A 16,108-nucleotide genomic window follows, 5' to 3' on the forward strand; every position below is an offset into this window, starting at 1 on the left:
TCAAGCTGACGATTTACCTGAACATGTCTCATCACAGTAGAGCAAGGTCTGGAGAGCAGCACACATCAGGCAAGTAATATCTGGTCTTCAGGTGGGTCTCCTGACTAAGAGGATGGGGAGTCACACTGCTTCACAGAACGCTTTGTATTTTAATGGGATTATTTAGTGAGGTAGAATTGCTTTAAGTTATATATTCAATTTGCACAAGGGCACTTCTTTGCAGTTTTTGTCAGGAAGACTACAGGACAACTAAACTTGAGTTTTAACTTGTCTTCAATACAGTGGAACAAGAATTGGTAATTACCAGAGACCCTTCCAGACACTCTTCCCCACTTTCCAACCATTGGAAAGTGACTTCAGTTCTGAACTCTACAAATTCTGCTCTAAGAAATGCTGAAGTATTGCTAGTCAAAGGAAGAAGGCAGACTTGGCCATGAAATTAAGAGGGGGAAAAAAAAAAATCACAACAGTTTTTGCAACAAGGGAAATCAACTTTAGAAAGGGCTCAGGCAAAGAAAAGCAAGAAAAAGATTGGCACTGCTTATTTACCTACTGCGTTATGTTCGGCGAGTTTACATAGTTATCTGTAACTAAAATAACAGGAACCAATCTCTCTCTGATGACAGCCAGAGCATGAGTTTGAAGCTCAGAACGACAGGAGGCACATTCATAATACACAACTGGTGGGAATTCATCTTAGGTAGCATTTAAAGACCAAAAGAGATTTGTGCCCCATGACGTCACCCTGCAGAACATCCATTTATTCCTTAGATTTCTTCTTCATGCAAAACTTCATGGTCCTTAAACAACAAGAGCTCTGCCTGACTGAACTTAATTCCTAGTGATCCTAGCTCAAGGTAAGAATACACAGACTGCATCAGGACCCACAACATCCCATAACTCCAAAAATGTTTTTTCGCCTTTTGTCTCTGAGATTACTGGCTATGAGGGATAAATTACAAGGACAATTAGGAACAAGAAATATGGGATGATACTGGGAGAATTAACAAGGACTGGAAGCTGATATTGTCATCCTTTTTTTTTTTTCCTTTTGCAGCTAAACAGCAGTCCCAAAAGTCTGTAAAAATGACAGCCCCAGATGATAGTACTGCTTGTGACTGATTTACAAGAAGGAACAGCTGAAATGATTTACTTGGTCCACTGAGTAAGCCAGCCCGAGAACTTGAAGCTAATATATAGTACAGAATTTTCCTCAGTACATTCCCATAATCAGTTGACAACAGGGGGAAAATATGAGAACAGACAAGAATCAGATCAAACATTGACTTTGTTCAAGATGAAATTCAAGCAAAGGCAAGAGCGCAGTGTATTTCACATAGGAGGAAAAGAAGAAATCAGACTTGAAAAATTAAGTGTAATTTGTGGAGAAAAATCAAAAGGAAAAATATTTTGTATTTATCACAATAGATAGAACACTAGAACACTCAGCAAAATGGGATATAATGGAGATATTGTAAATTCATTTTGGGGAAGGAGAGCAGAATATTGGGGAATGCTGTCTCTGACACAGAGAAGCGATATGGGCTAACTAAGCTGAAATATTCTATGCAATTATTAAAATTTTCCGTAATAAACACTTCAAGATGAGAGAAAACACAGATGGTGCAATACATATAAGGTGCCAGTAGAATGTGAAAATTAAAAGGACTTCACTGACTAGTATGTTCTTCCTGAAAACTCGTTGAAACGTACAAACTGGACATTCAGTAACTGATTTGTACATTCAGTATGTTACACCGATTCTTGTAGCCACTTTAAAGAGAGAATATTATTTTCACATACAGGATGTTCACATAATTGCAGACGCCAAAAGTGTTGATACATTCTAGTCTAAGAGTGAAACCAAAATAGAACTGTACATAACGGTACAGCGCTTTCTGCCAATCCTACTGACTCAACATGCACCAGTTTCACACATTGATTTGTAAGCACCTACTGTACAGTTAGTGAAACACCCAACCAAGCATATGTCTGAAGTCATGAATGCTTACTAAATTAAACCCCTTTTCCTCAACTTCCCAGTTGTTTATAGAGATAAATGTATTTAACTGAACCTCATTCCCTGCAGAATGTTCGGACAACCAAGTCTTGTCAGTGTCTCTTCAAAAACTGTATGTCATACTTCACAAAATTAATTTCAGGTGTAGATATCTACACAAATGTGTGATTAGTTTCAATGGGCTTCAGAGTCTTTGCAAAACAGAATGCCCTGTTCTCTGACTATAAGCTATCACCTGACAAACAGTATCATCCTCCATTAATGGCTGCCTATTTGTAAATTAAGAGCTACTTACTGATTTCAGGCCTGCTAGAACAGCTACGTGTATTTCAATGCAATCTGAGGGCTTCAGAACTTCTAATTTCAGAACTCCCCCATTTGTTTTTAAAATCTGCAGTCGTTATAATGCTACACAAAGCCCACAGCAACTCTAACACTCCATTCTGTTGCTGTTACTGAACACTGGGCATTGTCTGTGTGGCAGAAGATACTAAATACTGTAGGTCGTACTTAACTTGAGGGGCTGTCTCACAGAGGAACTCACATGTCTTTGTACTCGTTTTCAATTAACCCACCTTTTATTTACAGCCCTGTATTTCTTTTTAGTCTGGTACAATCCTAAGAGCAAAAGGTCATTAGAATCTGAAGAAAAGAGGTTTCTTTTATAAGCTCAATACAGTACTTTTATATTTCAGACTATGATATACAATGTATACCATATATTAATTTAAGACAAATACTTGTCACTGTATCTATGTAGGCACAAGTAAATAAGTGATTTTACTGAAGTGGAGAAATCTTCAATGGTATCATGATTCTGGACTCCATTTCCTGAATAAGGGGCACTGAAAAAAATGAAGACAGGGTTTAATTTCACTAACAGAGATCATTAGCAGTTCTGCACAATCAGTTTGAACAGATTATTATTGTCTTCAAATTACTCTCCCAGCTAGTGCATGCCAAGTCACCAGTAACTACCAACATTCCTGTAACTGAAGCACACTAGTTTTGAGAACAAGTGATTTTTTTCATATAATCTGTCTGCTCCTTTGAAGGCGAGTTATTTCTGTTCCTTTTCACTATAATGAAAGTTATCTTACATTTTTCTGGTATACCTCCTTTGAAATGTACCCTATGGAACCAAAATCTGATGTGCTTTGCATACTTCTGTGAGTTTTGTTATAAAAGCTATCTTTGATCTCAAAGATCTCCCAGCTTCTAGTTCCAAAGTCCAAACTCCCTTTTCAAAGGAATGCATTTAACAAGGCTCCTGTATTTCATGAAATATTAGAGGCAAAAATTTCATATAAATTTCACTATTGGCTCGCTAAATTTTTGGTCACAAACGTAAGCATTTACACAAATCTGTTGTTCTACAGGAGAGATGCTTGTATAAAACTTTACCATTAATAAAGCATCTTTTCAGCAATTAAGCAACTTTCCCAAGTTTGTACGATCAATTGCAAAATTCACTTTACAGCTTAGTGAAATGTCCCTCCTTTCCCTTATAGTAGCAAAACTGACATGCAGACACACACACACCAGAGATGCAAAACTTCTTATCATTGTGAAATGTACTGAAGAACAAAAATGATGGCATGCACAAAAGTCTACCTCCAGCATTCCAATGAAGTTAATAGGTTACCTGTGTAATAGACTAGCTCATCCCAGCCAGGTTTATGCCATGCAGCATTCCTTATATCTTCTCTGGTTTGGAGATCTTTGTAAGCTGGTGAGGGAAAACAACAAGCACAAAGTTTAGAAGTAACTCCTTTTCCTTCTACACATGAATACCTCCCTTAAAAGTATTCTAGTGTGTAATTAGGAGGCTGAAAACACTGGGAAGAAAACAAGTCAGAACTTCTCCACAAAAAGGAAAAGCTCCCAAACCAACGCAAACAGAAGGAACTGGGGAAGAGAATCTCTTAGACACAGGTAAGACATATAATGCAACAGAGTGCAGTTATATGTGAGTGGTGTCAGATTTCTAATGCTTGAATGTAATATTCTGAATTGTTAAGATATGAAGATAATGCTGTGTATTTTCTAAAATATTAGACAATGAGTTTCTTCAAGCTAAAATAATCCTTACATGTGAAAAGCAGCTAAGTGTTTGTGGAGACTAACACACAGAGAAAGCCAAAACACTGTGATGCAATAACATAAATAAATGCTTGACTTTCCTTTTGTAGTTGTGATGTATGTGATGCTTGAAACTAATCTGTAAAAACCTGTTAGCATGAACGGGGATGGAGAAAAGAGACAGCAGGATATAGCTTGTCATGTTTATATTATTGAAAACAAATTAAGTAGTCCCTAATAAGAAAGGGCCATGAGAAATTGTTGATGGAAACAGAACAAAACAGGAATGTTCACTGCTGTGTGTTTGAAGAATAAAGTTACCTACACAAAAAATTAAGAAAATCAACACTGTTGATGGAAAACAAAACCACACTTAAATTTTAAGACATTCCTTTGCCTTTTGTAAAAACCTTGTCTCCTGGGCAAAGTCAACAGTCTGTTAGGGGCTGATTCAGTGAAAAAAGAGCAGAGAAGACAAATTTACCCCAAAGGTGATGAACCATATACAGCTGCCCAATTTGCGAGAAAAATCCTCCAACTGCTTCATTATTATCTTGTCGGAAACGAATTGCACGAGCCCTACAGAAGAGCAAAGCAGCCATTAAAACCAGCAGATCTGGGTAGGAAATAAGTGATAATTGAAAGGAAAACAGAGCTAAAAGGAAGCTGAAATTTTAAACAGCATTTGCATAACACTTCAGCAATTAAGAAAAAAACCCGCAACATTGATTTTCAGCACTAAGTAATTAAAATATACCTATATATCTTGTTAGAATGAGTTAAAATTGTAGGCCTACAGTTTCACTAGACTGTGCATTAATCATTTCTCAATGTTAGATTCAGTATAGAGATAATTGCTGGAACAGTGTAAAGTGGCAAGCTATTTTTATAGCAGGGTCTCCTAAAACTAAATCCTTGAGTTTCAGTCTTATGGTCTCTGCCACACTCATTTACCACAGATTTTGTGGTAGTGGAATACAATTTTTTTATTCACACAGAATATCTGTGCAGCTGTCCTATGCAATGCTTCATGATTTGTTGTGTAAAGGTCAATATTTCTCTTAACTATAAATCTGTTATGTCTTCTAAAACGGACTGGCTAGCACTACAGATATGCCTATTTTATAAAAAATTCTAAATTCAATTTACTTTAAATTACTGAAATTAAATAAATTGTATCATGACAGTGACATGCCTAAACAACCAAGTCCTCGCCTTTGTCAAAATAATGGAAAACTCCAAAGTTTTTAACTATCAACCATTACAACTGCAAGGAGAGTGAATGTAAATCGAAAGAAACGTACACAGGTTTTAAATAAGACAAAATCAGAAGCATATACTCAACAGAAGACTGTCTCAAATGCTTTTAACCTATATATTAAAACACAGATGTGCTGCTTGATAGCTTTTCAAGAAGCAATTTGACTTTTAAACATTAAAAAAGCCCACATTTAGCCCATCTGAACTAAAAGTAAGTCAGCTTCTAGCAGCCTTGACAAAGTTCAACATCATCTCAAGGAGTTAACTGCCACCCTTCACTAAGCAATGCTTTCTGCTGAAAAGAAATGGTTTCTGATCTATTACAGCAAAATAAAGGGTTATGTGAAGGAAAGCCAAACCAGAGCCTGCCATGTTGTTTGCACACAGAAGTCGCCTTTCTTTCCTCAAAGGATAAATTAAGTGTCAAAGAACTACCTTACAACTAGTGTAAGTACAGAAGCAGGCCATTAACAGGCTGACTGAAATGCTTTGGTACCATTCTGCCACTTCCATGATTTTTACACATACATCTCTCAAATAGGAGAACGCAAGTGCTACAGCAACACTTACCAGTAATTTCCCCACTCAATCATTGTTCCAGGCTATGAAAACAAAACAGACTGTTAAAACTGTAGTTTAATGAAAGTTAGGATACTTGGACAGTTTCCACAACGTTTACATATGGAAAACACTCTGTATTAACAAAATAATTTCCTTCAAGTGATAAGCATACAATAATCATCTGTAATTACTGTTTGCTTACTGGATTGCTTCTTAGTCATTTGCCTGAAGTTTCCTTCAAATGAAAACACAGGGTTTTCAGCCCTGCAGGTACTAGTATTTTGTTGGAGCCTGCCTTTATTTTGGACCCCACACTTTGACAGCAACAATGACTCAGACATCAGCTTTGATAAGAACCAGATTTTTAAGATGAGCCCTGTTTTCCATCTACATTGTATAAACACGCTTTGAACATTTTATAGCAGCATAGAGCTTAAAAAATAAAAAATTTAAACTTACTCTAAGTTGATAGGATCTCAGTTCATAAATATTGGGCCCCTCTCTGGGAACAGGTTCATTCCAGAAACTAAACTCCAACAGTAATTGGTTCTTGCGTGAGAGAAGCATGTTACCTCTTTCTTTGCGAAACTCTGTGAATTCCTAAAAAACAATGTGATTGCCGTCAAACTGTGTATTATGCTTCAACAACAAAAAGCAGTAAAACATACGGTGGCTTATTTTTTTTTAATGCTATCTTGGGATTTTGGGACATTGACATCCTTTAAACTGTAAAAGCATCTAAACTCCCCTGGCATATTTGAAAATTTCAAGTGGCATGTTTACACAGCACTAAGTGTAAGTGTTTCACAAAGTATTCAGGTATTGAACCCTGTTTTTTTTCTGAGTATGAGAATAAACCCTTTTGCAGAGAGGTTTCTAAGTTTATACAGGAAGTGATGAGACATTGAAGTAAAAGCAGGTATCCAAATGTGCAGGTTTTTGGTCTATTATTTGTTTTCTTCTGAGTAAAATAAGCAATTCTAACAAAATCAATTAATTTCACCTTATTTTGACGGAGTTTACTCATGACCTCATTGAGAGCTGGATAGCCTCCCTCATATCTCCACAGATGAACTGAAACAGAAAAAAGGAAGCTTTTTTAGGAATGTCACAGCACAGAGCTAAATCTTATGGAATATCACAGTATAAAATGCCCTTCATATTACAGGATTAGACAAAAATAGAAATCAGATAATAGGTTTAAAATAGATTTTCATTAAAGAAAGCACTACACATTTGAACATTTTAAAAATAATGGAATCATCTGCTTTCTGAAAAGCATTCTCAGACAATTTTGCAATCTACTCTGAAGATAACAGGGACATTTATGAAAGGACTTTTTGTTGCCATGCTAGTAAGAGATGATAACTTTGCATGACTGTAGTTGAAATTGAGATTCAATTTCAGAGGATGACTTAATTCCAAAAATATGTTTTATACCAATTTCATCTAAGAACAATAGAGGTGTAGACTTTTTAGTTCAGTAAATTATTCAAGCACAAAGAGGAACACAATTTCTGTAGGATATGAAAAATGATGCGAATGTTATTTTTGATGTAAACATTACATTAAAAAACCAAAAGATATCTGAACATGCTACAATTGTTACATTTGCTAGGATCTTCCCCATAAAAACAATTTCAGAGCAGGTATCTACATTTGATTTTTTTTCAAAGCACTCTCTCTTTAATAAATCATAATAAATCCCTTCAAAAATCATAACAAGATTTACTTACAGGTATTTAGTATAGCAAGGCAACAGTATTTCACCTCAGAGTCACAAAAGCGACTTTCTCTCCTCTAAAGCAGTTCTGTGCTTTTTCCAGGAGAGCGAACTGGAGAGTAATGTAAAACACTTCACTATGATAGCAGATTCATCCAGTGCGCCTGCTTCTGCTGTCTTATCCCCAGGGCAAATCTGATATATCCACCTAATATTACCACAGCCTGGGCACAAGTACTAAAAAGTCAAAACCCCCACAATCTGCTTTATTGCACTGACAGAACTGTTGCAAAAACATTTTCAAGGCAGGTTATGGATGCAGTTACAGATACAGTCTGTTAATACTTCGCAAAAGCAATGAATGAGACTTGGCTAAGATGTGGTCACTTCAATTGTCTTCATTCCCCAATTTCCCTTCAACTTTCAGAATTGTTTCTCAGACATTGTTTGGTTTATCTAATGTTATTTCTTCACATTTGTTCAGTGCCAATATTGCAATATGCTGTGAATGCAGGAAAACCTGTGTTTGCATTTTTCAGTAACAAAGCAATGACACGATACTAGCACAGCTGTAACGATGGAGCTGCGTAACAAACTACGTAACAAATAGCAGTACACCACTCTGTATCTGTGGCTTCCCATTCCTTCAAATTCCCAGGGCCTAGGAAATGTTCCAGGTTTTCTCTCTACACTGCACTCTTTGTAGTTACCTCTGTAGCAGCTCTTCAGTAATTTCTAATTCCAATATATTTTCAGTCTGCATAGGTAGTATCCTTACATGAACAGAAATATTTTTACTTTCCTCCAGTAAAGGCCTAGCTTACTGTTGAGTTTACAATGAATCATTTTTTCAGATGGTGTGAATGATTTGCATTTCATTATCATACAGCAATTACAGTATGAAAGTCTGAATAAAGCTTTTATACTGGCCAATGCAAGATAAATTCTGTCTTTGTAAGCCTTTGCCTTTACCCTAAATATTCAGGAACATGATCTGTGCCCGCAAAGTATTACAGGACCACATTTTACAAGCGTTTCCCAAAACTGTTAATCAACCACCTGGAAAACATGAAACTGTATTAACAATACAACAGATTTTAGGAATGAATGCTTTACTGTCAAACTCAACAAGACAAAGAGCAAGCACTGTAAATGTTAATATGGCTACTGATAATTTTATGCACACACACCCTCACTGTATACATTTGCTAAAGGTTTACTGTCAACAGAGATGATTTAAAGAGAAGAAACCTGCCAAGCACACGTTTCACTTGTATGGTTTTACATTCTGTTGTACTTCTATCTCCTACCAGCCTGATCTTGCTCTCCGTACCACGTGTTCCAAGTCCCCACCAGTGCACATGGGTAGTGTTTTTCTTCATGAATCTTTGGCAGCACCTCTTGACTTGAAAACAAGGAATACAGACACTATTTTGCATTTCCTTCAGGGAGGCTACAGTTGATATGTATAACAAATCACCACACGTTTATCATTATGGTATGAAAATTCACAAGCTCTACTTTTCAGAAGAGAAAGCTGAAATACAAAAATCTCCTACACAGGGGAAAGATAGCTACAACACTGAAAAATTAAGGTAAGTGTTACCATTTCTTAGACTGTATGACAAATACACAGCATGGTAGAATTCTTTTGATGCAATACATTATGTCTATCACCCAGAAGGTTACCCAACACATTAGGAAAATAAGCATCAATCAGGATGCCTCACAGAAAATGGAGCCTAACTACATGAGTGATCTGCTTTAGAAAAAAAAAGTTTTTCTTTATCAAGGGAAGTATAATACACAAAAAATAGGAAAGGATAGTCTTCTGTACCAATTACAATGCTATTGATTCAGTTGAGCTGAATGAATAAAACCAAGTATTTTCATAGTATGTGGCAATACTGCTTTCTACAATTTCAGAAAGTGGTCTTAGTTTGAGGCAACTTACCCAATAAAGCATACAGTTAAACTGCCTTACAAATACCTCCACCACAACATTTCTGTTGACTATTTCCAGTATTTCTAACATTTTTTCAAACTTTGAAGTGGCCTAAATTAGCATTAGGAAATTAATTTTTACCGAATGCTGACTCGGTTAAGACAGCTTTCATTACACTGTACTTTGATGAATAAGTTAATTAGTCTGGTTGAACTTTGCATTTTAATATTTTTCCCTAAGTAACTACCCCTCGTACTCAGTCTGGCTCACGGGCAGTGAGTCTCTGCACAATATGAAACCATAGGAAGTAGGCTGGTCTTGGGCTGAGAGTCATTAGATATGAGTTTTCCTCTTGATTCTGCCACTGACTTTCTAGACAGCCTTGAGCAAATCTCATTACCAATTTGCACCTCAAGACTTCTCACTACATAGTGTAAATAATATGACAGACTGACTCTCCAAAGATGTTTCACCATCAGTTCATTTTTGCAAAGCATGAGATCCTAGACAAGCAGCTTTAAACAGGAATGTTTAATTATTACAATAACCCTAAAACATATTTTGTTGCAAATTATAGAAAAAAACACCCACAGAATACCTTATGAACAACACCTTTTCCTTTTTTAAAAGTAACTGTTCCTAATTCTTCGGAAGAATTAGAACTTCTTAAACACAGTGATTCATGAAGTACTCTCATAATTATGTCTTAGTTATCTTATTAACACATGATGACTAATCATTATTCTGATTTGATACTGAGTAAGAAATTAACCTGTTCATCTTTAATTTAGGGAGAGGAAGGAGGGAAGTTCAGAGAGGATTATGTTTTTTAATTGCTCCATTCTTAAGTTTTCTCCTTTCCTGAAACACTTAAATTTGCTTTGGTGTGGAAAGAATAATAACCTAATAACCTACACACAACTTCATCAGACTGCTGTCAGCAGTTTCTTTCTTTGCTATTGTCTCTTTCCTTGAAAAGCCTCTGCTTTCACTCCACATTCAGGTAGCTCATGAGATAACACAGAGAAGTGGTTCCCTATTCTGTATAATTGGACATGTTTATATTAAGCTTCCAAACAACAAGCTGGCTGAATGCTAATTGTCCTTCTCTGCATATTAATTTTTTAAACTAAAACAATCTAAAAATACCTTATGATTGAATGTTATTCTAGTGGATTTCTATGTTTGTATAGCAGGGAAAACTGTTTTGGGTTATCTAGCCCCATTTCAAAGATGAACACATGAGGGCATAGAGATGTTAGATGATCTATTCATGGCTGTACAGCCAACCAATAACAGAGTTGAGGCCATTAACTGGGAGTTGTGAACTCCTTTCCCCACCCTGCAGTCCAGCTGGTATTCTCACTCATTCTTTATGCTAAGAATGTTTTATTTAACTGACAAGACGATCACTGTCAGTGAGAAAGCACTGCTGTTTCGAAATGCGTGAGGCTCACTACATTTCCAAATTTAAGCATACTGTTCTTGAAAAGGCAGTTGTGCTGGCTTCAGAGGAGTATTTATGTAGGCAGAATAGGCCTAATTTTTCTACAATTTTGTTCTTAAAGTAGTAAATTTTTGCTAATTCATACATGTTATAAAGTTGTAACTTTTTGGAATACCTGTAACAGTACTGCTCCCTTTGGAGGATTCACCCCAATGCAAAGATCCTAGCCAGGGATTTGCATAGCTCTGTAAGGGTAGATTACTTTTGTAGAAGGATATAGACGAGCTGAGAGAAAATCAACCCTCAGGTTTTTAAAATCTCTTCAGAGTTATGCTTCAATTTAATACTGGCATGTAGTTTCACTTAGCAGTGCTCTCTCCCTTTCTTGTATGCAGACAATCACCACTACATGGCAGCTGGAGTGGGACATGCTAGCATACCAGATCTACCCACACAGACCAGCAATTGTAAGACAACTAGGGGAAGGGGGAGAGCTGTTCCAACAAACATCTTCCATGTTTTCACAAAATGCATCATCCTACATTGCAGCATGCATCCTACAATGACACCTCCATGATGGAAGGCAGGGGGTGAATTAAGCAAAGTATCTTTTGCCATCTCTCTCCAAGAATAGCATGATCTATATAACACCATACCCTGAAAGCAAAAGCAGAATTTTTCCACCTCCCCTCTAAATAATTGTATTTGCCAATTTTCAGAACAGCTTTGGATCAAATCAACATGTCTAAAATGTGAAAACATAGTAGGCACACTTACCAAAGCTTGTTGTAGGCCTCTAGACATTCTGGTTTTACATTGTGAACTGAAACAACAGCATTATGTGAGAAATGCAGGAACAGAATAAAGAAATTGTAATGTTAAATATAAAAATATCACTCACTCTGTAGTTTATACAGACTGCTGGTCTCTCTTTTGGCTAGAAGGTTGGAGTGAGCATCTTTCCTTGGATCGACTTTGCGAACAAACAGCGATTTTAACCAACTGTCTTCACGAGGTCTGCTAGCTGAAGATACCAGCCCCCTACATATTAACAAGCACATTATACTGTCACTGAGCATGTCTTGAAAGTGCCCACAACGCAGGGAAGATAGGCACAACCAAGTTTAATGCAAACAGTATCATAACACACAGTTACATACATGTCTGTTACTAAACCTTTACACTGAGCCACTTCCTAGCAAGGTAAAGTTCTTTCCCCACTGAGATTTACCCCCTCACAAACCGTTTTACTAGATACAGAGCTGAGCAGTTAACCATACATTATCCACTTTTATTCTTTGTGCATGTGGCAGGGAACAGGTGGATGGCAGCTTTTGCTGCCTATTTATCTTCTTTTTAATCAAACTCAAGGAGGCTGGGTCTGTCCTGACATACACAGACAAGAGTGAAAAAGAGCAAAAAGACTGTGCATAAGGAAAACTTTGTACAGTGTAAACAGGAAAGTAACTCCCATATGTTCCTATGTTGTTTAAGTATCGCTCTAAAAAAGGAAAAGTTAAATAGCGCATCTTTCAAGAGAAAAAAAAATAGAATGCAAGTCTGACTTGGGAAAAATTACGAGTGATAGGAAACAAGCAGTAATATTTCAATTCCAAATTCTGGCAACTGTATTATGTAGGGCTACAGATCCAGATTCTTTGATCAACATTCACAATTTCCCTTTCTTTGAAACAGAACAAGTTCACCATCTCATCTAATCTTTATGCAGTTTCTGCAAGTACACTTCCAAAATAACATCACTTCCCTTCACACCACAGAGTACACAAAAGATTACAATTGATAACTGTGCCTTTCAAAAACGATGTTAAAATTATTCTTCTCTTTTCCAGCTGACAGAAGACCCTCAATCAACATGAATTGTGCAGAACGACAAGAAAGCTGATGTATTTAACTGATTCTCTACAATGTATAATAGGGGACCACCCCAAGCTCAAATGTTTTTTCTTCTTTCTCTTAAGAAGCAATTCCTTCAGTTTGCTTCTGATGAAATACTAAAATATTTATCTGACGTACTAAAAACATAGCACTACTGTTGGAAATATAAACCTTATCCTGACCAGAAGTCAACTTTTTACCCTTAATTACAAACTAGGAGATCCAGAAGATAGGTATCAATCTTCAGCTATAAAATTGTCTTCCAGATCTCAAAAGTTTGTGACAATCATTCAAGGAAAAAAAAAAGAGAGAAAGAAAATATCAACTTCCTTTGGGAAAAATCTCTTCATGAACACAGCTGTCTGTATTACACAAAAGTAGTTCACACCTGCAGTGTTTTTCAACAATCAACCTTTTAGTCCCAATGTCTGAAAATAACAGAATGAACTGGTTCACCCTGTGGAAGCAGGATGGAGGAAAAAAAAAGTATTTCATAGCAGAGAAACAGTAACAAACAGAAGAACAACTGCAGCTAAAATGACCTTCAAAGTTAAGAAGTAATTGGTAAATACCTTATTGGTGTATTTATTGAAAATGACGCCTTCTTTGGCCCTAGGCAAACACAGAAACATGTTACTGTGCTGAAAGCTAAGCAGCTATTCCTAAGAACAAGCATCTAAAAGGGGATTCCACGATAAGGCTGTTGCTAGAGTAGAGGGTACACAGCTGTCTGGAGTAGACGGATCTCTGATCTCAGCTGGGGGAGGCCTGATATAGGTGACTGCAGATGTACTGTCACATCTACATGAGGTGCCACCGAAACTCAAGCTGTCCCAGATGATATGGGGTAAACCCCACCTAATAAATCCAAGTTGTTTTGCTGTTTTAAAAAAGCTCCCTTAAAGTAAGCACTAATGCTCACTGGATAGCAAATGGGGCTCTAGGAGACAGAACTCAACCCCAGTACTGCAGTGCTCATTTTTTCAATACAGATCTGTAAGCCATTGTCATTTCTTCCCCTTCATTAAACAGAATTAGCAAACACTCTTCTAAGAGGATTACTGTTTGTGGCAAATTCTGAAGATGAAAGAGACAAATAATCATGTTGCTTTTTTTGTGAACCAGCTTTATCAGAGCAAGAGCAAACTGGAGTTATGGGGATAACGCTGCCAAGCAAATTCCTTTGCTATCAGGAGACTCCCGTGACTTGAATGTTAGACTGCACCCAAAACTGGAGGTATATTTAACTTTCAATATAATGAAATGAGTAATACTTTACATTTATGTCAAATCTCTTACCCAGCAATTGTAAAGCTCCTCACGAACAATGACTAAGAAATCATAACTATCCATCTAAATATACACTTAATTTAAACTAGGGAATGGTAACAGCTGAAGTTTATTAAAACAGATAGTCAGCACACCCAACCTGAGATGCTAGGTTCCTATTTTCAAGCGATATCCTTAGAGAAGCCCTACACTACTGGTGTCCTCGTAGATACCCACCAATCAAGAAGCCCTGAAGTGAGTGCTGGTTCACTTGTGTGGGCAATATGTACCCAAGATCAGCTCTGGAGGAGCAGGGACTAAATTCATGTCTTTGGACTTCCAGTTGTGAGCATCAACCATGAATTAGTTCAAAACTAATCCATCATCCAAAAGATCTACTTTTAAGTAGCTTAACATTATGCTCCACAATATTATAATACCTGCTCCAAGTAAACCAGATGTTGGATCCAGATTATTCCAAACCCCAAATACCACTAATGAAAATGTGAATATACACATAGAATGTAGATATGCTATATGGAATTACCATCACACACTTCACAATTTTTTATTTTCTGGGAACAATATTTATTAGAGAGTCTTCATGCAATCTTTTAGGACATTGGTTGACTTTGCTGGCAAGTTCTTTTCCTACAAGCGTTACCTATGGGCTTAGCTTTCTTGCTACAAAGATTGGGCTGTGAACACAAAAGAACACTAAATAGCTTGCTTAGATTAAGAATGAGGGTGAAAACACTTCTATCCCACTTAGCTTCTGCTTTAGAACAAAATATAAACTGGGTGGGAGATACCAGGTCAAGTATTTAGACTTTGTAGAAACCCATGTCTGCCTGGAAGAGAAAGAAAAACAACTTGTCAAAAAAAACCTGACAAAAACTTGTCACACCCCCCCCCACACCTTTGTCAAAAAAAAAAAAAGAAAAAAACTTGTCAAAAAAAAACCTGACAGTTTTTGATCTGTGGTCTAAACCGATGTCAAAGTTTATTTGAAATGAAAAAAAACACCAAAACAGGCACATAAAATCTCACAACATATCCTCTACACAACTCTACCCGTTCCTGTTTTAAACAGCAGCTTGCAGTGATGCCTTTAGTCTTCACAGGAGCCACTGCCCATTCTGAGGCTTGAGACAGCAGCTTTCCCCATTTCAAAGAAAGTACGGAAAAACTGTGTGTAGACCCATCCCAGCTTGGCTGCTTCTGTGTCTCTAACACCCAGGGAGCGTGTGTGTCTGCTTCCTACGCCCAAGACACACGTGTCCACAGCTGTGCCCCACGAGCTGTGCGTGTGCACCCCTGCCACCCAGGAGGTGTGTGTGTGTCTGACCTTTCACACATCAGACGTGAGCATGCAAATGTCTGCACCCCAAAACCCGACGGATGTGCTTGTCCATGTGCCCGGACACCTGGGGGTGTCCCAGCTGCTATGTGCAGTGTGAATACAGGTGCCCTGACACCCCAGGGGTGCACAGACGTGCTGGGGTCCATGGTAGCTCTGCATCGTGAAGGCAGGCAGATGCTGGGGTGCTCAGCCATGCACCCTGACACTGGGGGGAAACACGGCTGTTGGGCAGGGGTGCAGCCAGACGCTGAGAGCGTGGGGTGGCTGCACGTCCCGACAGCGAGGGGGGTGCTGTGTGTGCAGCCACGCACCCCAACACCACAGGCCACGAGATGCGGGGTGGCCACGCACCCTGTTGCTTGGTGGAGTTGGGATGCGGAGTAGCTGCACACCCTGATCTTGGAGGGATACCTGGCTGCTGAGCATCCACATACCGCAACAGCAGGAACACCCGTGTGCAGGGTGAGCGTGCAGCCCGAAACCCGGCGATGCGTGGCCGTGGGGTGCCTGCGCACCCTGCCGTGTCCGTGCGGCCTAGGCCG

At 38.0% G+C, this 16,108-nt stretch overlaps 1 protein-coding gene across 1 annotated transcript; it reads right to left on the reverse strand.

Annotated features, from left to right (window-relative positions):
• Positions 1-231: 231 nt before the first annotated feature.
• NIPSNAP2 (nipsnap homolog 2) lies at positions 232-15,009 on the reverse strand. Its single transcript, XM_026861676.1, has 10 exons — positions 13,507-15,009; positions 11,940-12,079; positions 11,816-11,861; positions 8,957-9,051; positions 6,927-6,997; positions 6,383-6,523; positions 5,933-5,964; positions 4,587-4,681; positions 3,666-3,749; positions 232-2,865 (listed from the first exon to the last, which is right to left on the reverse strand). Exons 1-10 carry the CDS (start codon positions 13,608-13,610, stop codon positions 2,801-2,803), a joined length of 873 nt encoding a protein of 290 aa, XP_026717477.1. The 5' UTR covers positions 13,611-15,009; the 3' UTR covers positions 232-2,800.
• Between the last annotated feature and the right edge of the window lie 1,099 nt (positions 15,010-16,108).

The sequence above is a fragment of the Athene cunicularia genome, assembly GCF_003259725.1.
Source record: "Athene cunicularia isolate RWA chromosome 19 unlocalized genomic scaffold, athCun1 chr19_part1, whole genome shotgun sequence".
Lineage (NCBI taxonomy): Eukaryota > Metazoa > Chordata > Aves > Strigiformes > Strigidae > Athene > Athene cunicularia.

What these genes read in the sequence shown, in the direction of transcription:
- NIPSNAP2 (XM_026861676.1), bottom strand. Translation starts at nt 13,610, where the DNA reads ATGCTTGTTCTTAGGAATAGCTGCTTAGCTTTCAGCACAGTAACATGT. An exon ending in TGAGATCCTATCAACTTAGA is followed by an intron (nt 5,965 to 6,382) that starts GTAAGTTTAAAT and finishes TTGTTTTCATAG; the next exon opens with CCTGGAACAATGATTGAGTG. An exon ending in ATTGAGTGGGGAAATTACTG is followed by an intron (nt 4,682 to 5,932) that starts GTAAGTGTTGCT and finishes GCTCTTCTGTAG; the next exon opens with GGCTCGTGCAATTCGTTTCC.